Source organism: Salmo salar, chromosome 28 (assembly GCF_965601325.2).
Source record: "Salmo salar chromosome 28, fSalSal1, whole genome shotgun sequence".
Classification (NCBI taxonomy): Eukaryota; Metazoa; Chordata; class Actinopteri; order Salmoniformes; family Salmonidae; genus Salmo; species Salmo salar.
In genome coordinates this window covers 8,891,531-8,913,089 of record NC_138318.1, presented here as the reverse complement: position 1 = coordinate 8,913,089, position 21,559 = coordinate 8,891,531, and the positions used below count along the sequence as shown (strand labels likewise).

Here is a 21,559-nt window from a genome sequence, read left to right as displayed (position 1 = left end):
GTCATTATAATCATTGGCCAATAGGGAGAATTAAGTAAAACCACAAGTCCAAATCCTTATCTCCATCCATGGCTAATTTAGGAAAGGGTCAATTTTAGCAAGCTAGCTACCCACTGGAGGACAACACAAGTAGATGCAACAATTCAAGTTGTTTCTGTCAATTACCTATTTTTCCTGATGTAACGTGATTGGAGTGAAGCCAAATCCAAACTGGCTCCCCTTTACACTTTTTTTTTGGTGCTCCAGCCCCATTCACAGTTGAGCTCACTCAGTTTAGCTCAAGTCTGATTAGCAATTATTTTATATGTTTTTTTTAATCAAGGGAGGCCATAGGATCGCTGGCTTCCCTTGCATTCAATACTAGGGGCGGCAACAATGTCATACTCTTTTTGACCATATAGCATCAGATAGATGGCATACACATAAAGAGACAGAGGGACGCTGTTTTGCTCACTCGAATGGTTTCTCCGGTGAGATTCAGCCTCTTGGAAAATGATGAAACACAGAGATGAAAGCTACATTATTTTTTCTCCTAGGTCCTATGAGTACATGCCAGTGTAAATTAACATGTGTATCCGCCACGTCACGGCTTCATCACTTTTTGATGCTAAGGCCCAGGACTATAGGGTCTGTCCTCTGTGCAGCAGGCTGAACGTTTGATGTCCCTAGGCATAGCCTCTTATTTAGATGCCTCTATGCATCTACCGGTAAATAAGACGAATCAGTGCCCACTGCCCAAGTGGTTATTTTCATTGGCGCTGTCCTTGGTGCTGAAACTAAGTTGGGCTCTACAGGTGGCCTGTGCATATGTGCATATGAAGTGAACTAAATTAAACTGTAGCCTACTGAGTGATCAACTCTTTCCAGGTCTTAGCCTACCTCCATTGTTGTGTGTTCCTTTACAAAATACGGGATACTTGTGCTGAACCAACGAAGCCTGAATACCTGCGCGTTGTGCTTAAAAAAAAAAACTAGTGTCGGATAAACCAGGCGTGTTATAGCTCCGTATGGACAGCAGATGTCCCCTCATCCCATATTTTCCGTCTGCGTGGCTGGTGATTTGCTCTCCCCTTCTACGTCATTGGAATCTCAAAATGGCTCCTGCTCACCGCCCAAATGGGGGCGGCTGCCGGTTTTTCTAATAACAAAAATTATACACGACCAGGCGACTGATATTCCCCCTTTTTGTGCCGCCGTCGCTCGGAATAGCAACCGTATTTTGATTTGCGTCATTCTGTAATGAGCGATACTCTCTGAGATCATGATAGGCATAATAGCTAGACAAGGAAAAACGGGGAAAGCGCAAGCAAAGCTGAACCAGCTACCACAGCGTTTTTGTTATGGAGCGGTGGTGTGGGGAATGTGAATGACATGGAAAAGGCATATAATGTCTCTTCTCCACCGGCTTTCTGTGTTGATGTGAACGAAAAGGGGACCAGCAGCACATGTGTCACCGAGCCGCTGTCTCACGGTACCGCCGAAGCGGCAGCTCGTATCTCTAAACATGTCAGCAGGGATGAAACGGGTTGCAGTGACAGCAGGGAGTCGGGTGAAGCAGGAGAGGATATTGGCGGTTCCACGGGTTTAGTTACTGACAGTCCATCCGGTGGCATTGTAAGCAATTGTGTTATTTCTGAGCCAGGTTGTGACTCCGCTACAAACGGGTTTACTGGGTCAACAATGGTAGGCGCCAAGGCAGGGAACTCCTCTGCTATCGCTGCGGTGAATCGAGAGGAAATGGACGGGAATGCTCTCCAGGGGATTTCACTGGCAGAGAAGAACAAGGAATCCTCTGCAGAAGAAGTAGATGCCTGTCATCCGCCATTGAACTTTGTGACAGCAGCTGAGACTGTAGAGTCATTGACACACTCCTGCAATGGACAGCTTGAACTGAGCTGCACAGCTGCCTCCCAGACTGTTCCAGAGGGGCTCTCGAATTGGGACACAGACAGTGTTATTCAGAGCACCCTCAGCAGTGATGCTGTTATTAGGCCACCGATTAACTGGAGTATGACCCCTGACAAGGAGGCCAAAATGGCAAATGGTGGATTATTTATAGGACACAGCAGCGCCAAGTTGCACACAGAGACAGTGGTAACAATTATTTCGGATGGTGCCGCAACATGTCTCTCTAACACACAGTGTGAAAAACCCTCCTCAATTGCAATGAGTGCAAGGGAGGGACATCCCGAATCCTGCAAAATCAGAGTGGAACCCGACGGAGCCGGGGCCCAGCCTAGGACACAAGCTAGCGTAGCAGGTGCTACATCAAATCTCACCTCTCAGGGTTTACCATCAAGCCCAGCACCAACGAAAGACCCATGTAGGGTCAGTGCTAAACCAGACACCATTCAGGGAGAGGAACCTTCAGCATCTGGTCACCTAGGAGATGATCTTTCTTCCAGACCCCAGGCCCTCAGGACCAGGACTGTGCCCAACAGTCTGAGCTATGACTCCTCCACCATTCTCAGTCCAGGGGATGAGGATGGGGAGACCTTCGCGGAGCTGGGGGCCCAGGGCCACAGTGACCTCAGGTTCATGGACGTCAGTCTGAGCTCCAGGAACACCTTTGAGTCCAGCAGACGTCAGTCCGCCCCAGGGGATATACCAGAGGGCCTGAGTGTAGTCTCGGTAGACCCCTCAGAACTGGCTTTACAGTCCAAAAGACCCGGCATTGCTGAGTATTTTGGCAGGTAAATGAGTTGTTGTATTTGTTGGCTGAGATTATTTGCATGGTGACGAGTGCATTTTTTTGTTGTTGCAAGGACGAGAGGTAGGAACTTTGTCACAGTGTGCATACTTCGCTTTACATCAATGTTTGCCATTAATACTCTGTATAGCCATGTTATCGATGCAATTTAAACCCTTTAAAACAGCAGTCACTGCCATTAATCTTGCTCGCCTACGAAACGGTGTATTGGTATTGTAACAGCACACCGGGACATAATGAACAAAGCCAGAGCTAGAACTAGGCCTCTGTCTCATTCAACATTTAGAGCAGGCAGAGACCTGGTGGAAATGGAGCCAGCTGCGGTGAATACTGTAGTGATGGTGTTCCCACACACGGACATCCCCTAGGTTGTTACACTTTACAGTAGGTGCAAATTGATTGCGAAACACTTAATTATTGGTCCATAGATAGTTTATACGTCTCTAATAAATACTTAGAACGTGATTGGTAGCTATACTTTTGTGACATCAGCTGATGTAAGAAGGGCTTTATAAAATACATTTGATTGATTGATTGCTATAATATAGTAATTAACAGTTGATGAACTACTTATAACTCCTTTGTAAACCCTTTTGAGCATACTTTCATGTAAAGTGTTAACCCTTAGGTTTATGATCCCACATAGGATCAGGTGAAATTGATCCAGTTGATTAAATAAGAGTGGCAGCGTATCCCTCCTTCAGTGTCAACTGAACTGACCATATCAGTATGACTTTTGTTCGATCTAGGAAATGATTCAGAGAGACACTAATAACCCTGATTTCTCAGTACGTCGACTCATCAAAACCGTTTAGCTGACAGGGGGGAATAAAATAAGTGTGTCATCATTAAAAATTGCCCACTCATTTGCCCTGGCTTTTCTGTCTGGTCAGGAGTTTATTTCCCAAGAAGCAGAGAGAGCCGAAGGGTCCGTCTCAGAATGTCCCTGGTTGGAAGCTGTTTGGGAAAGTCCCCGCTAGAGAGAGCGCTCCCAAGGACTCCAGGACCATACAGCAGGTTGGTGTCCCAGGCCCATATTCACGAATAAAGCATGTCAGATTAGGAGTGCTGATCTAGGATCAGCTGTGTCTTTTAGGTCATAATGAAAAGGATTTCATTGACATGGAGGCCCTGGGCCCGTATACATAAAGCATCTGAGAGTTAGAGTGCTGATCTAGGATCAGGTCATCCCTATCCATATAATCTTATTCATTATTATTTGAAAGACAAAACTGATCCTAGATCCACACTCCTACTCTGAGAAGCTTTTTGAATGCTGGCCCCGATGTCACTGTGCTACAGTAGTTATTCACAGACCTATTAACTGACCTAACTTCCTTGTAAAGCATTGTGTATGGGAGAGAGAGCTACCTGACCCCGCCTGGAGGGAATCCAGCAAGTGCGTCATCTAGGAATGTACTTGTAAAGTCGAGGTGGATGCCATGAGCTCAATATTTAGCCTAGATCATTTTTTCCACGTGCTAGTCAGGACTTAACCCTGATAAATAGGGATTATGTCAGCCTTACGCACCGAACCTCAATTTGTTAACGTAGCTTTAATGCTTTAAAGAAAGTAAAGGACTACAACTGTTTAAACTCCAATCAAGTCATTTGCACCCCTTCTGTTCAACTCCTTCACCTATGATACATTGCATTGCAGCCCTTTTGTTTTGTATCACATGATTCACTAGTTGCCACTTGAAACGGACACAGTTGCAGCCTTGTGCAACACGCAATGACACAGCATAACAATCATTCCCGACGCTCTCTTCTTACAACCCACCGATACCTGTCTGACCAGGTAGCATACTGATAGCATCTCATGCTCACAGCTCGAGTAGATTCTTTAACATCAGATATCATTCCTTCTGAGAATCCTATAATAGAATGCCTGGTAATAATGGTATCAGAGCTTATATATAGTAGTGCGACAAAGGCTTTAGCCGGCCTGTACTTTGCCTACTCCTTCCCAACACCGACGAGAGAGTAGGGTTCAGCTCATTCAGGTTGGAGCCTGGCAGGCCCATCTGCCACTGCAGCTGTTGAGGGTGTATGCTCCAGCTGGCTCTGTCCCTGAGGCTGGCTAGCTGCCTGGCTGGCTGCCTGGGTAAAGAGTAGGTCTTTATTCAAGGTGTACGCCTCTTGCCTACTGCCTGGTATGTTGAGCCTCGATTGAGCTTGAATTATGCCCATCTGGCCTCAGCCGTCTCCTGCCCTCAGCCCCTGGCTACGTCCTTCCTTCCTCTCTCTCCCTCTTCTCCTCACTCCCTGTCTCCCTCCCCTACTCTGCCATGCAGGTACAGATCTGTCTTCACAGTCATTGGAGGCACTAATGCATGTTTTCAAGCCTGGATGGAAACAGACACTGAAGCCAGTTAAATGTGTCCCTTCACTGGATTAGTAGTGCACTCAACTCTAGTACATACAGCTGCAGACAAGATGAGAGATGAGTGTTTATAAGCCTCACTGTCCTACTGAGATTATGACTAGAAGAGAGTGACCTCATCTAGAGTGAGCTACACAGGTTAGAGTAGGGATCTAGATGTCAGAGGGTCCATCTAAAATGTGTTCCAGAAATGTGCCGTATAGAAGCTCAGGTGATGGGTTGATCCTTCATGCAGTTATTCTACATGGAGGGGTAGGGATTGAATTGCATCTCCAACAGAGGCCCTTTCGATAACGTTGCCCATCTTCCTTACCATGGCCAAAGGGAAAAGTTGCTTATGTGGATTGGATGTGTACTGGAGGGTCACACTTTATTTTGGATAGTCCGAATAGTCCATCGGTAGATGCTCTACAGGTGGTCATACGATCAACAAACTATCTGCTAAGGTTAGAGTTAGGTTTAGAACAAGGGTTAAGCTTAGGGTTAGGATAAGGGTTAATAGATTGTTAGTTGAAATGTTACTGATAGTCTGTAGAGCATCTACAGATGGACTATCCAAATAAAGTGGTTACCCTGAACTACTTGACATGACTCTTTTTTTTTTTTTGATAGACACTTTGGAGGGATTGAACTGAGTGTGAACGTTGTTCTTCTTTCATCAGGAGAGTATTCCAGATGGTCTCACGTCTGTGTCCACACCAAATCTCTTAAGCGCAGGGGTATGGACTTTCTCGAGTTTCCTTTTCAGTCATCTTCTCAATCTCCTATCTGCATGGGGCTGCTAAGCAACCATTTCCATTGACCATACAACTCATGTCCATGCCCACCCTAGTACTAACATAGGAGGGGAAAATGCATGCTAGGACAAATGATCATAATTTAATGCAGTATCAAAGTAATCTTCGACAATCCCAAGGTCTCTGAGACTCTTGCCATAGCTCCAGCAGCTCATAGACTCTGTGGCTCAAAATGTTGTAATCCAGAGTGTTGTAATCCATTTTTCCTTACATACATTCTCAAATGTGATAGATCTATTAGATTTGCCTGTATTCCTTATTATGGACGGCGAACGTTCAGGCAGCTACACAGACACTATGGAAGCTAGATTAGAGCTCCTAGTTAAATTGTGTTTGAGGGCATTTTTTTTACTATAAATGGTTAAATGAGTGAGAAATAGATGTCATTGTTGCAATTGTTTGATTAGGCAACATATACTAACATCCGAAATGGACATGTTGAGTTATTTTGCCATATTCAATTATTTAATAATACGCTAATTTCCCTAATGTGGACAGTTTGTGTTACTACCTTACACAAGCTTGCATTTTCACCTCATGCAACGAAGTGAAATTACACATAATTTTAACCTCAGATTGGTGAACTTAATATAAACATTTATAGTCATCAAGATGACACTAAATCGATTAATTTAAATAGATGAATATCTTTGGTTTGGTACCGTTGATTTTATCATATGCGCCTGTCCGTCGCATGTCTAACAATGCTGACCAGACTGCATGCGTGCAAGTTGATTTTGTCCACTTACACCAGATGTGATCAGGACACGCAGGTTGAAATATCAAAACAAACTCTGGGGACAGGTCGAAAAGCATTAAACATTTATGGCAATTTAGCTAGCTAGCTTTTGCTAGCTAAATTGGCCTGGGATATAAACATTGGGTTGTTATTATACCTGAAATGCACAAGGTCCTCTACGCCGCCAATTAATCCACAGATAAAAGGGTAAACCGAGTTCATTTCTAGTAATCTCTCCCCCTTCAGGCTTCTTCTTCTTTGGAGTTTATATGGCGGTTGGCAACCAACTTTAAGGTGCATTACCACAACTGACTGGACTGGAGTGTGGACCTCAGTTCATCTTTCAATCACCCACGATGGTATATGCTCCTAAAAACCAATGAGGAGATGGCACGTAGGTATATCCTCCTAAAAACCAATGAGGAGATGGGAGAGGCAGGACTTGCAGCGCGTTGTGCTTTACAAATAGAACCAAGTTCTATTCTTAGCGCCTGGCTACGCAGACGTGCGCGAGCAGTATGAGTGCAATGATTGAATAACATGTATGTGTACATTTATTTTGCGACGCAAGCGCTGTGGTCAGCGTGTAAGAACGGGGTTGTCCTTTTCAAACTCAAATGGCAATAGGAAAATCAGGGCGCACTCTTTCTAAAAGCCTCTGGCCACAAACAAATACACAGATTTGACAGTGAAGCTGTCACTCAAATGAGAGCCAACCTCTGTCACTATGTAGAACTACCTGTGGAGCAGTTATTTGTTGAAATGATCCAGTGTTGTTTACTTTTTAGTATTGGTCATCTACCGTAAAGACAATTGTCCCAGTACCATTGATTTACATACAATATCCATGTGAGTGATTCCTGTGTGCACGCTATTGATTACGGGCGGCAGCGTAGCCTAGTGGTTAGAGCGTTGGACTATTAACCGAAAGGTTGCAAGTTCAAATCCCCGAGCTGACAAAATACAAATCTGTCGTTCTGCCCCTGAACAAGGCAGTTAACCCACTGTTCCTAGGCCATCATTGTACATAAGAATTTGTTCTTAACTGACTTGCCTAGTTAAATAAAATTACAGTAGAACAAGCTAATCAATTTCTGTCTGGCTTGATAAATGTTGATGTGTGAGCAGTTTTTAAAGGTACTAATTTAGCAAATACAAGTAATCTGAACACAAGCGTGACATTTTTATGTCTTGGTGCATAATCATAACTTATTTCAGCGTATTGATTATGAATTTGGACATTTAAAACCAGTGTTTTGACACTCGGCTATAAATCAAAATGACATGACAGGAAGCAGCTACTGTCTTAAGAATATAATGTTACTTTTAACATTATTTTTCAACAATCTTCTACTTATTTAGGTAAATACCCGAGCATGAGCCCCAAAATGTGCTATGATTGATTGATTTTGATGATATAAGTGAAATCGGGAAACTTAAGAATATATACCTGCGAATGTTAATGTTTTTGGTTTACCTTACATTGATATATTTGACTTGACATTTATTAATACACAGTTGATTGTATATACACTTTGACATTACAAGTGGTCACAGAGCTCTATATGCTTTTCTGGTATATACTTTGTGATTTATAGTGTGCCTCTAGAAAAGCATTGGTGTTGGTTAAACACAGTTCACCTCTGACCTTTTCTAAGTACTATAGGACAGCAGCAATCAAATGGTGAAAAAGCTGTGCCTATTTCTCCACTTTTACTATGGTGGCTGTTCCTCTTCACTGGTTTTGGTAAATCTCACTCTCCTGAGATGGCACTCCCCTCCCCCGTCCTTACCAGCCTTTTCTTCTGATAGCCCCCTTTGTAACTACACCCATAAATGTCTTGAAGGAGCCACAACACAAGACAATGTAGCCATTGACATCCATACAGTAGCCATTTCATGCATTGTGAAAGGTCAAAGGTGATCCTTGTAAGGTGTAGTGGAGCTGAGGGATGTATGGTGATGTAGCTAGTCACTTGGTCTATTAGATAGTCAATGCACCAACTTGCGCGAAACAAACGCATTGGATATCAGGGGCATTTATCGACCCCTAGACATGACTCATGATGTACAGTTGAAGTTGGAAGTTCTGATCAGTCCCTACACCCAAACGAGGGCACTGCGCTCATCCACCTCTGGCCTGCTGGCCCCCCTACCTCTGAGGAAACACAGTTCCCGCTCAGCCCAGTCAAAACTGTTCGCTGCTCTGGCACCCCTATGGTGGAACAAGCTCCCTCACGACGCCAGGACAGCGGAGTCAATCACCACCTTCCGGAGACACCTGAAGCCCCACCTCTTTAAGGAATACCTAGGATAGGATAAAGTAATCCTTCTAACCTCCCCCCCCTAAAAGATTTAGATGCACTATTGTAAAGTGGTTGTTCCACTGGATATCATAAGGTGAATGCACCAATTTGTAAGTCGCTCTGGATAAGAGCGTCTGCTAAATGACTTAAATGTAAATGTCAGTTAGGATCACCACTTTATTTTAAGAATTAAATTAAATTGTTTAACTTGGGTCAAACGTTTCGGGTAGCCTTCCACAAGCTTCCCACAATAAGTTGGGTGAATTTTGGCCCATTCCTCCTGACAGAGCTGGTGTAACTGAGTCAGGTTTGTTGGCCTCCTTGCTCGCATACGCTTTTTCAGTTCTGCCCACACATGTTATATAGGATTGAGGTCAGGGCTTTGTGATGGCCACTCCAATGCCTTGACTTTGTTGTCCTTAAGCCATTTTGCCACGACTTTGGAAGTATGCTTGGGGTCATTGTCCATTTGGAAGACCCATTTGCGACCAAGCTTTCACTTCCTGACTGATGTCTTGAGATGTTGCTTCAAGATATCCACATCATTTTCCTTCTTCATGATGTCATCTATTTTGTGAAGTGCACCAGTCCCTCCTGCAGCAAAGCACCACCACAACATGATGCTGCCACCCCGTGCTTCACGGTTGGGATGGTGTTCTTCGGCTTGCAAGCGTCCCCCTTTTTCCTCCAAACATAACGATGGTCATTATGGCCAAACAGTTCTATTTTTGTTTCATCAGACCAGAGGACATTTCTCCAAAAAGTACGATCTTTGTCCCCATGTGCAGTTGCAAACCGTAGTCTGGCTTTTTTATGTCAGTTTTATAGCAGAGGCTTCTTCCTTGCTGAGCGATCTTTGAGGTTATGTCGATATAGGATTCGTTTTACTGTGGATATAGGTACTTTTGTACCTGTTTCATCCAGCATCTTCACAAGGTCCTTTGCTGTTGTTCTGGGATTGATTTGCACCTTTCGCACCAAAGTACGTTCCTCTCTAGGAGACAGAACGCGTCTCCTTCCTGAGCGGTATGACGGCTGAGTGGTCCATGGTGTTTGTACAGATGAACGTGGTACCTTCAGGCGTTTGGAAATTGCTCCCAATGATGAACCAGACTTGTGGAGCGCTACAATTGATTTTTCTGAGGTCTTGGCTGATTTCTTTTGATTTTCCAATGATGTCAAGCAAAGAGGCACTGAATTTGAAGGTAGGCCTTGAAAAATACATCCACAGGTACACCTCCAATTGACTCAAATGATGTCAATTAGCCTATCAGAAGCTTCTAAAGCCATGAAATCATTTTCTGGAATTTTCCAAGCTGTTTAAAGGCACAGTCAACCTAGTGTATGTAAACGTCTGACCAACTGTAATTGTGATACAGTGAATTATAAGTGATATAATCTGTCTGTAAAAAATTGTTGGAAAAATGACTTGTGTCATGCACAAAGTAGATGTCCTAACCAACTTGCCAAAACTATAGTTTGTTAACAAGAGATTTGTGGAGTGGTTGAAAAACGAGTTTTAATGACTCCAACCTAAGTGTATGTAAACTTCCGACTTCAACTGTACACCCTAAGAATGCTCTCTTTCTCGACCTCTCTCCAGATCTCTCTCCATAGTCATCAACAACCATTACACACTCCACAGTCCCCCCCACCATCACACACTCTTTAGTCCCCTCATTCTCTCTCTCTAATTCCTCTCTCTCTCTCCCTCCCCAGCCACATAGGCTGCTGCCTGCATGGGCCTTGTGATTTCCACAAGCCTGTCAGCTGATCCTGTCACCCCTCACGGCTAAAGCCACTGTCTTTCCTCCCTTTCAAATCTAAACCCAAGAGACTAGTTGACCTGTATTTGGGCTGTGTTTTCTAGTACCTATAGGGATTCAGGTTGTTGATGTATCTGCAGGAGTTTGAGGCCAGGGTGGGCAAGGCTGGGCCTGGGGGAACGTCAGCTGGGACGTCCCCTACTCAGCCTCAACAAGGCCGGAGGAAGAACCTGGACTTTGAGCCACTGTCCACCACAGCTCTTATATTGGAGGACAGGCCTGCGTAAGTCCCCACTATCTCTCCCTCCGACTCTCTCTCCACTTTATTTCTGTCACATCTTTCCATTTCTTTTGTCTGTTCCTCTGTTCATGTTTATTATGCCCTCCAGTCCTTGCAGAGGGAAAAGGCCACATGTTTTGAGAAAGGTTAGACCTACAGTGGCTTACGAAAGTATTCACCCCCTTGGCATTTTTCCTATTTTGTTGCCTTACAACCTGGAATTAAATTGGATTTTTAGGGGGTTTGTATCATTTGATTTACACAACATGCCTACCACTTTGAAGATGCAAAATATTTTTTATTGTGAAACAAACAAGAAATAAGACAAAAAAACTGAACTTGAGCGTGCATAACTATTCAACCCCCTCAAAGTCAATACTTTGTAGAGCCACCTTTTGCAGCAATTACAGTTGCAAGTCTCTTGGGGTATGTCTCTATAAGCTTGGCACATCTAGCCACTGGGATTTTTGCCCTTCAAGGCAAAACTTCTCCAGCTCCTTCAAGTTGGTTGAGTTCCGCTGATGTACAGCAATCTTTGTCATACCACAGATTCTCAATTGAATTGAGGTATGGGCTTTGACTAGGCCATTCCAAGACATGTAAATGTTTCCCCTTAAACCACTCGAGTGTTGCTTTAGCAGTATGCTTAAGGTCATTGTCCTGCTGGAAGGTGAACCTCCATCCCAGTTTCAAATCTCTGGAAGACTGAAACAGGTTTCCCTCAAGAATTTTCCTGTATTTAGCGCCAAGCCTTCAATTCTGACCAGTTTCCCAGTCCCTGCCGATGGAAAAACATCCCCACGGCATGATGCTGCCACCACCATGCTTCACTGTGGGGATGGTGTTCTCAGGGTGATGAGAGGTGTTGGGTTTGCACCAGACATAGTGTTTTCCTTGATGGCCAAAAAGCTAAATTTAGTCTCATCTGACCATAGTACCTTCTTCCATATGTCTGGGGAGTCTCCCACATGCCTTTTGGCGAACACCAAACATGTTTTCTTATTTTTTTCTGGCCACTCTTCCGTAAAGCCCAGTTCTGTGGAGTGTATGGCTTAAAGTGGTCCTATGGACAGATACTCCAATCTTCGCTGTGGAGCTTTGCAGCTCCTTCAGAGTTATCTTTGGTCTCTTTGTTGCCTCTCTGATTAATGCCCTCCTTGCCTGGTCCGTGAGTTTTGGTGGGCGTCCCTCTCTTGGTAGGTTTGTTTTGGTGCCATATTCTTTCAAATTTTTAATAATGGATTTAATGGTGCTCCGACAGATGTTCAAAGTTTCTGATATTTTTTTATAACCCAACCGTGATCTGTACTTCTCCACAACTTTGTCCCTGACCTGTTTGGAGAGCTCCTTGGTCTTCATAGTGCTGCTTGCTTGGTGGTGCCCCTTGCTTAGTGGTGTTACAGACTCTGTGGCCTTTCAGAACAGGTGTATGTATACTGAAATCGTGTCACAGATCATGTGACACTTAAAGTCCACCTGTGTGCAAACTATTTAACTAATTACATGACTTCTGAAGGTAATTGGTTGCACCAGATCTTATTTAGGGGCTTCATAGCAAAGGGGGTGAATACATATGCAATCACCACTTTTCCGTTTAAATTGTTTTTCACATTTTTTGAAACAAGTAATTTTTTACATTTCACTTCGCCAATTTGGACTATTTTGTGTATGTCCATTACATGAAATCCAAATAAAAATCCATAAGAATTACAGGTTGTAACAAAACAGGAAAAATGCCAAATGCGGTGAATACTTTTGCAAGGCACTGTAACCTCAGTGCGATCTGGATCTATATTACACACACTACATTATTTTCAACTAGGCTCAGGCCAGGGTGTGGTGTCTATTAAGAACACAGTGAGAAGCACACAGCGTCCAAAAACAAGTGGTTTTGAGTTTCTCTGTCTGTGAGACTCCTTGGTTACCTCAGCTGCTCTCTCTGATCCAAGACCTCAGGCCCTCATTAAGAATAGATATGAAATCTGAGTGTGTTGTCTGAACCATAACAAACACACTGTCTGCAAGGCAAAGTCAGCTCTCTGTTTGTAGGTGTTAATCTCTCTTTAATCCTCAACGTGTTGAACTTGACTAAAAGTAACCATTTTGTGTCCTCAGTTGCTGTGATATGCACTGATTACGGTGAAACTGACACTGACAGACACTGATACCGTGTCTCCTCTGCTTTCTCGGCAGGAACCTTCCTGCCAAGTCTGTGGAGGAGGCCCAGCGTCACCGCCAGGAGTATGACGAGATGGTGGCCGAGGCCAAGAAGAGAGGTACTGTCAATGTATTCCTCTCTCACCCCTTCCATTTCACTGTCTTTTCAGGGCTGTACAATGGAGGTCAGCCACATTTGACCTGTCCGCTGTATAGACCTCCAGATGTTACTTAGCTCATTCTGTCAGTTGAAGCCGTTGCTAAAGCCAGACCTTGAACATACTTTTGCCACTTTACATCATGATAACAATTGTAAAGCAGAAGGAAAATAAAATATATATTTTTAAAGCATTTATAAGCATTTCTAATGGCGTATTCATTAAAAGTTATTATGAAGTGTAACCAAAGGATTTGTGCCCCCCTCCCCACAGAATTGAAGGAGGCCCAGAGGAAGAGGAAAGAGATGAAGGAGAGGTTTAAGCAGGAGGAAAGCATCGCCAACGCCATGGTGGTTTGGAACAACGACATCCTGCCCAACTGGGAAAACACGTGAGTTAGCTAGCTAGTCACTTCCTGCTAAACAACTCTCCACTGGCATGGAGCAGCGATGTACAGTATCCAGTCAGTACAGTACAGTGGCGGTCGGTGCCGTTTAAGATGAGGGATGATGATACATTTTTTATGAGCATGGACTTGTTTCTATTACACCATATTGGATGACTGGCATTCATATTCCATTCACCCAGCTCAATGTAACATCGATAGGTTTAGGCTACTACATGATACTCTAATTTTCCCTTTACCCATCATGAGGTTGCTACAACCTTGCCTATGAATGAAGGTTTACAACGTAGGTGCACAGATAGAGAATTTTGAGTAATCAAGATGACAGACAGTGACACATTCAATACCGCCTTGCACATTGTTGCCTGCATCTAGCTGATCTAGGGTGTAGTCATTAGTCCAAACAGTTCTATTGGATAAATTCAGTTATTCTTATCCCTCTTTCCGTTTTAAGAAACATTTTAACAGAATCGGCAAAATGAGTACAACCCTGATCACATGCAAACACAGTTCACTTTCATAGCAGCCACATAAAAACAGCATGATCACTTTGCTCGTTGTATATATAATTCCTTCTACCAACTATCTACGCGCTCTCCTCCTCTCACATTTCCCCTTCGCTTGTGGACTTCAGTGCACAACACATCAGCTGTCTGTGACCAGGCAAAAATAACCTTTCCAAGCCAAACCTTCAAATCATGACCATTGACCGCTAACCGCTACACACAGCCTACATCGTTGTCACGTCATAGTCATGCAGTACAGTCAGAAAGCAGTTTAGCAGTTACACCGGTGGGCCCCGGTGGCAATAACTTAATAAAAGCTTACCATGACTTGGAAGAGTTCCAGTGTTGGATAGCCATAGCCAGCTGGCTAACATAGCATCCCTCTCTGTTTGAGCCGGATGTTTGAGTAGGCTGAACTTGCTAGCTAGTTGCATTCATTAGCTAAGTGATTTTTTTTTTTTTAAATACTACCAAATCTCTCTCTCTCTTGCTTCTCCTTAATTTTGGAAGAAATTATTTTGTTCAAAACAGTTGAACTATTGTCTTTCTCTCTCTTTGAGTCAACTACTCACCACATTGTATGTACTGCAGTGCTAGCTAGCTGTAGCTTATGCTTTCAGTACTAGATTAATTCTCTGATCCTTTGATTGGGTGGACAACATGTCAGTTCATGTTGCAAGCCCTGATAGGTTGGAGGACATCCTCTGGCAGTTGTCATAATTACTGTGTAAGTCTATGGAAGGGGGTGAAAACCGTGAGCATCCTAGGTTTTGTATTAAAGTCAATCTACCCAAAGGAGGACAGAAGCTAACTGTCCTGTGGCTTCACTATGGTGCTACCCTACAGAGTGCTGTTGATGTTACTGTAGACCTTCATTGCAAAACAGTGTGTTTTAATCAATGATTTGGTTTTAGTTATGAGGTCAGTCCTTCCCTCTGAGGAGCCTCCTCTGGTACAGTATTCAGTCAGTAACTCAGTCAGTTATTCTGCCAGTCAGCCATTTAAATAGCCAGCCAGACAGCCAATCAGTCAGTCAGTAAACCAGTCGGGTCAGTAAACCAGTCGGTCGGTAGGCTTGTAGGCATAGGTCAGGGCTCCCATATGCAGTAGACCCATGCCAGTCTGTTTGTGTCCCCCTGTAGGCGTAACACTCGACGGGTGAGAGAGCTCTGGTGGCAGGGCTTGCCCCCCAACGTCAGAGGAAAGGTCTGGAGCCTGGCCATAGGCAACGAGCTCAACATCACCCCAGGTATGTATGGTGTTTCAATAGTCATAACTCATAGAACTTCCAGCGTAATTCAGTATTCCCAATGGCAGAATATAATCATATTTGCATTCAGAAAAATATATACAAAGTGAAGAAATGTATCTGTCAATACACATAACAAAGTACATTGAAATGTATTAACATAGCCGAGGTTATACATCTAAAAATGTAGTGTGCTGGTATTGTTTGTTTTCTAACAAAACAAGCACTTTCACCACTTTCAGCTGGAATATATGTACCAGCCTGTTGTGTTGTGAGTGGAAGGAATTTCTGAATTGCCTACATGTTTTACTGCCAGAAAGTGCCTTTGTGGTTTACAGAAAAATGCAAAGTAGACGTCCTGACTCATTGAGAGAGTAATCTTCTTTCCTTTCCTCCCTTTTCTACAGAGCTGTATGAAATATTCCTCTCCAGAGCAAAGGAGAGATGGAGGAGTTTCAGTGAGACGGGTTCAGAAACAGAGGCTGACGGTTGGTCTGGGGCGGGGGGGGGGGGGAAGCCCTCAGGGGACAAGACTGTGAATCTCAGCCTCAGACACACACACACACATCCATTCTCCTCTCTTCCTGTTTGAGACAAAGCTATTTCCTCTCGTTGCTTTACATCTGAGGTCCTTGACACATTGTGGAACAAAAACTTAGCAGTACTGCCGCCATATTGGCGTCACATTACTGCACAAATCCCCCTCACTCAGCAGCCATTTGCAGGCTTGGTGCAAAGGCTTTCTGTTGTTTTTCTTCCAGTGATCTGTAAAGCGTCTGTTTCTACCATCATGTCAGACTTTCTGCCCATTGGTCCAGTACTGAGAGTCAATAGTGACACATTCAAAGCTCTAACATCTGTAGTGCATAAGAAAGACTGTGTTTTTGCCAACGAGAGCCTTAGGAGATGGATCCAACAGGATTTAATAGAGCTGAACAGAGAAATATGCAGCCTGTCTCCTCTTGGCATCATTTTAGGTTACAAAATATTGGCACTGCATCAGTGTCTCTGTATCTGTCAATGATTACTGAGTTACTCAGCCTATCGTGCACAAACAACGATGCAGAGAGGTCAGACGGGCTGGAGATCAGTTTATTGTAGTAACCTGAAATGGTTCCGTTTGTCCTTTCTCTTATGATGTTTTTAACATCATTTGTTTGTGTTTCGATTCTAGATGGGGCATCGGTGGCAGACAGAGAGTCCAGTCTGGACCTGATCAAGCTGGACATATCCCGCACATTTCCTCCTCTTTTTATCTTCCAGAAGGTACAGTACATCTCTTACCCCGTGTGTGTGTGTGTGTGTGCGCGCTCCATGGCATTTCTCATCCTCTGATTGTCTTCAACCACAGGGTGGGCCATATCATGATCTCCTCCACAGTGTGCTGGGGGCTTACACCTGTTACAGACCTGACGTGGGATATGTGAGTAACACGTCAAAACGGCACTCTTTGTCCTTATTTTCTCCCATACCGTGCCTGCGGTGGTTGTAAAGTGAAATGGCGGTTCTGTTCTCTTTCAGGTCCAGGGCATGTCCTTCATAGCTGCAGTATTAATCCTCAACCTGGAGGAAGCTGATGCCTTCATCGCATTTGCTAACCTGCTCAACAAACCCTGTCAACTGGCCTTTTTCAGAGTGGACCATGATCTGGTGAGGCCCACTTCCATAGGGGCCACTGTGGAAAATTGTCCTCTCTCTAAAATGACTTTAACAGGACTGAATTAGTCGTCACTGCATCTCTCGCTACCGTTCTTCTTCTCTAGATGCTGAAATACTTTGCTGCATTCGAGGTGTTCTTTGAAGAGAACCTCCCAAGACTATTTAACCACTTCCAGAGCTCCAACCTCACCCCAGATCTCTATCTCATAGACTGGTAAGTACCTATGGGATCTCTGTGAACATTTGAAAGTATGTAACAGCTCTCTTTAGTGTGCCCTTCAAGCTGTTATCTCCCACTTTTAGTTCCAGTCATGCTATCAGCTCAGTATTCACAGTTATAAGAGCACAGCTACTGTAAGCTCTAGATTAAATAATCTGCATTCACCATTCTGCTAACTGCCGTGTGTGTGTGTGTGTGTGTGTGTGTGTGTGTGTGTGTGTGTGTGTGTGTGTGTGTGTGTGTGTGGTGAACTTGCTTGCGTTCGTTCGTTTGTGAATGCATGCTTCTGTGTCTGTGCACAGGATCTTCACTCTGTACAGTAAGTCGTTGCCATTGGACGTGGCGTGTCGCGTGTGGGACGTGTTCTGTCGTGACGGCGAGGAGTTCCTGTTCCGGACGGGTCTGGGGATCCTGCGTCTGTATGAGGACGTGCTCCTACAGATGGATTTCATCCGCAGCGCCCAGTTTCTGACACGCCTCCCTGAGGATATAGGCTCAGATAGGCTGTTCGCCTGCATTGCAGCCGCGCCCATGCTCAATGGAAACAGAAAATGGTCCCAGGTCAGTTCCTCTAAACATGAGAAGACATGAAAGTGAGAAAATGGATACGTTTGCATGGAGTGACAATAAACATACAAGAATGTTATTATGTGGTTAGGTTGAAGCCATTTCTGTAGCCTATTGAGTGAACTGGGTCATGCTCCCAAAATTCCTCAAAAATAGCCTGTAGTTATGTCCAGTCCCTGGTCTGCCCGTCCATCACGTGTGCCATTTGTGTGGCCAGTAGCAGTTTAGAAATTACACATCACTCAGCCACTGCTATATGGAAGACATCTTTATCATAGATTCACACTTGTTGAGTCCTACAATTCATATACTACACCACCTACAGGTGAATGAATGTACATTGCGTACACAAAACATTAGGAACACCTTCCCTTTTGCCCTCAGAACAGCCTCAATTCATTGGGGCACGGACTCTACAAGGTGTCAAAAGCACAGGAATGCTGGCCCATGTTGACTCCAATGCTTCCCACAGTTGTGTTAAGTTGGCTGGATGTAATTTGGGTGGTGGACCATTCTTGATACACACAGGAAACTGTTGAGCGTGAAAAACCCAGCAGCGTTGCAGTTCTTGACACAAACCGGTGCGCCTGGCACCTACTATCATACCCCATTCAAAGGCACTTAAATCTTTTGTCTTGCCCATTCACCCTCTGAATGGCACACATACACAATCCGTGTCTCAATTGTCTCAAAGCTTAAAAATCATGATTGAACCTGTCTCCTCCCCTTCATTTACACTGACTGAAGTGGATTTAACAAGTGACATCAATAAGGGATCAGTCTACAGTATGTCATGGGAAGAGCAGATGTTCTTAATGTTTTGGATACTCGGTGTATGTCAGTTACAGAAATAAATAGGAAAGAACCTGTATGATAGTCTGCTTTTTTTGTGTGGAAATGTAGGCTACACAGCACCACCTACAGGTATTTATTTACTGTGTTTGCCTAAAAAGAATGACCGGATGCAGTTTTATGCTAAGATTTGTTCTCTCCTCTCCAGGTATTTCATGCGTTGATGAAGGACAACAAGGACATGGACAGGAATTGCAACCCAGCACTTAAGAGTTTATGATTCAGCAGTGGAACGTTTGAAGGATCATGTTCCTCTCTTTAATTGAGAGGCTTTGATCACCTTAGATTGATCATGGTAAATGGACCTTAAAGAATTTCATACTTGAAGATGGAGGCCTTGAACACCATTGGCAGTTTGATTGAATTTAGAGTATTTATGGTAGTATATCATGAATATACAGTACCAGTCAAAAGTTTGGACAGACCGACTCATTCAAGGGTTTTTCTTTTTTACTATTATTTTAGAATAATAGTGAAGACATCAAAACTATGAAATAACACACATGGAATCATGTAGTAACCAAAAAAGTGTTAAACAAATCAAAATAGATTTTAGATTCTTCAAAGTAGCCATGCTTTGTCTTGATGACGGCTTTGCACACTCTTGGCATTCTCTCAACCAGCTTCACCTGGAATGCTTTTCCAACAGTCTTGAAGGGGTTCCCACACATGCTGAGCAATTGTTGACTGCTTTTCCTTCACTCTGCGGTCCAACTCATTCCAAACCATTTCAATTGGGTTGAGGTCGGGGGATTGTGGAGGCCAGGTCATCTGATGCAGCAGTCCATCACTCTCCTTCTTGGTCAAATAGTGCTTACACAGCCTGGAGGTGTGTTGTGTCATTGTCCTGTTGAAAAACAAATGATAGTCCCACTAAGCGCAAACCAGACGGTATGGCGTATCGCTGCAGAATTCTGTGGTAGCCATACTGGTTAAGTGTGCCTTGAATTCTAAATAAATCATTGACAGTGTCACCAGCAAAGCACCATCACACCTCCTCCATGCTTCACGGTCAGAACTACACGTGGAGATCATCCATTCATCTACTCTGCGTCTCACAAAAACACAACGGATGGGACCAAAAATCTCAAATTTGGACTCATTAGACCAAAAGACATATTTCCACCGGTATAATGTCCATTGCTTGTGTTTCTTGGCCAAAGCAAGTCTCTTCTTATTGGTGTCATTTAGTAGTGGTTTCTTTGCAGTAATTCAACCATGAAGGCCTGATTCATGCAGTCTCCTCTGACCAGTTGATGTTGAGATGTGTCTGTTACTTGAACTCTGAAGCATTTATTTTTGCTGCAATCTGAGGTGCAGTTAACTCTAATGAACTTATCCTCTGCAGCAGAGGTAACTCTGAGTTTTCCTTTCCTGTGGCGGTCCTCATGAGAGCCAGTTTCATGATAGCGCTTGATGGTTTTTGTGACTACACTTGAAGAAACTTTCAAAGTTCTTGTAATTTTCCAGATTGACTGACCTTCATATCTTAAAGTAATGATGTACTGTCGTTTCTCTTTGTTTATTTGAGCTGTTCTTGCCATAATATGTACTTGGTCTTTTGCCAAATAAGGCTATCTTCTGTATACCCCTAAATTGTCACAACACAACTGATTGGCTCAAACGCATTAAGAAGGAAAGAAATTCCACAAATGTACTTTTGTCAAGGCACACCTGTTAATTGAAATGCATTCCAGGTGACTACCGCATGAAGCTGGTTGAGAGAATGCCAAGAGTGTGCAAAGCTGCCATCAAAGCCAAGTGTGGCTACTTTGAAGAATCTCAAATGTAAAATACATTTTGATTTGTTTAACACTTTTTTGGTTACTACATAATTCCATATATGTTATTTCCTAGTTTTGATGTCTTCGCTATTATTCTAAAAATAATAGTAAAAATAAAGAAAAACCCAAGAATGAGTAGGTGTGTCCAAACTTTTGACTGGTACTGTATGATGACGTATTGAAGTTAGACCCAATTCATTACATCTATCTAGTCCCATCACAAAGGTCTGGAGTTTCTTAGATTGAGTGAGGCCCTTAGTTACACCTGTGGATTTTATCTCACTAACATAAGATATTCCATGAAAATGCACCTCCAAGCATAGATTTACAGTATATGATTTAATGGACCAAGCCAATATAACAACATAGAACAAAATGAAAACAGTGACACAGCCCATCCATTTCTTAAGTCTCTGAAGCTTGTCATCGAATAGTTTCTGCTCATTTAAACTAACAGTAATAGGTTTTCATTACAGTGAGCAGTAAGCACTTGTTTCCGAAAGACCCATAGAAAGTGCAAAAGAGAACACGTGTGGCACATGAGGTTTCTGTTTTGCTTTTGTGTGAATGAATCCACAGTGAAGCTCTTATATTGTTGTGAATGAAAGAGCAATGAGACACTTGTTCAAAGCACCTATTCATGAAACATAATTCACTTTTAAAACATTGTTTGTGATGTTGCTCACATCTTTTTGTTACTTTACATTTGACCAAACACTTATATGTTGAGATGCAACATATTTTTTAATCAATGCTGTAGTTCATGGTTCTACAGGACATTTTTCATATCTTATATATTGGATATAAAAAAAAAGTTGTATATTGTTTCTTTTGCATTTTTTCTATGCTCTCTATTGTACAGTTTTCATACTACTAAGTTAGAACAATTGTAAATATATTTGAAATGAATTAAAGAGTACCTCTGTGATACTGTATCAGACCAGAAGTTATGAATTATGTGAATAAATCAAAGATATGATAATTGCATTTGAAATATTGTCTATTTATTCCCAGACA

The 21,559-nt window shown here is 43.2% G+C and overlaps 1 protein-coding gene across 2 annotated transcripts; it reads left to right on the top strand.

Moving 5' to 3' along the window:
• Positions 1 to 1,082: 1,082 nt before the first annotated feature.
• On the top strand, positions 1,083 to 21,529 carry LOC106589376 (TBC1 domain family member 12). Of its 2 annotated transcripts, XM_014179264.3 has the most exons (14): positions 1,083 to 2,693; positions 3,604 to 3,727; positions 5,759 to 5,815; positions 10,845 to 10,987; positions 13,178 to 13,260; positions 13,573 to 13,690; positions 15,354 to 15,460; positions 15,868 to 15,948; positions 16,635 to 16,726; positions 16,812 to 16,883; positions 16,982 to 17,110; positions 17,224 to 17,333; positions 17,642 to 17,900; positions 18,907 to 21,529. In XM_014179264.3, the coding sequence occupies exons 1-14, from the start codon at positions 1,372 to 1,374 to the stop codon at positions 18,976 to 18,978; spliced, it is 2,769 nt and encodes a 922-aa protein (XP_014034739.1). In that variant the 5' UTR covers positions 1,083 to 1,371; the 3' UTR covers positions 18,979 to 21,529. The 2 variants fall into 2 exon arrangements, with proteins under 2 accessions (XP_014034739.1, XP_014034740.1); XM_014179265.3 differs by lacking the exon at positions 5,759 to 5,815.
• The last annotated feature ends 30 nt before the right edge of the window (positions 21,530 to 21,559 follow it).

What these genes read in the sequence shown, in the direction of transcription:
- LOC106589376 (XM_014179264.3), top strand. Translation starts at nt 1,372, where the DNA reads ATGGAAAAGGCATATAATGTCTCTTCTCCACCGGCTTTCTGTGTTGAT. An exon ending in CTCTTTTTATCTTCCAGAAG is followed by an intron (nt 16,727 to 16,811) that starts GTACAGTACATC and finishes CTTCAACCACAG; the next exon opens with GGTGGGCCATATCATGATCT. An exon ending in ACAGACCTGACGTGGGATAT is followed by an intron (nt 16,884 to 16,981) that starts GTGAGTAACACG and finishes GTTCTCTTTCAG; the next exon opens with GTCCAGGGCATGTCCTTCAT.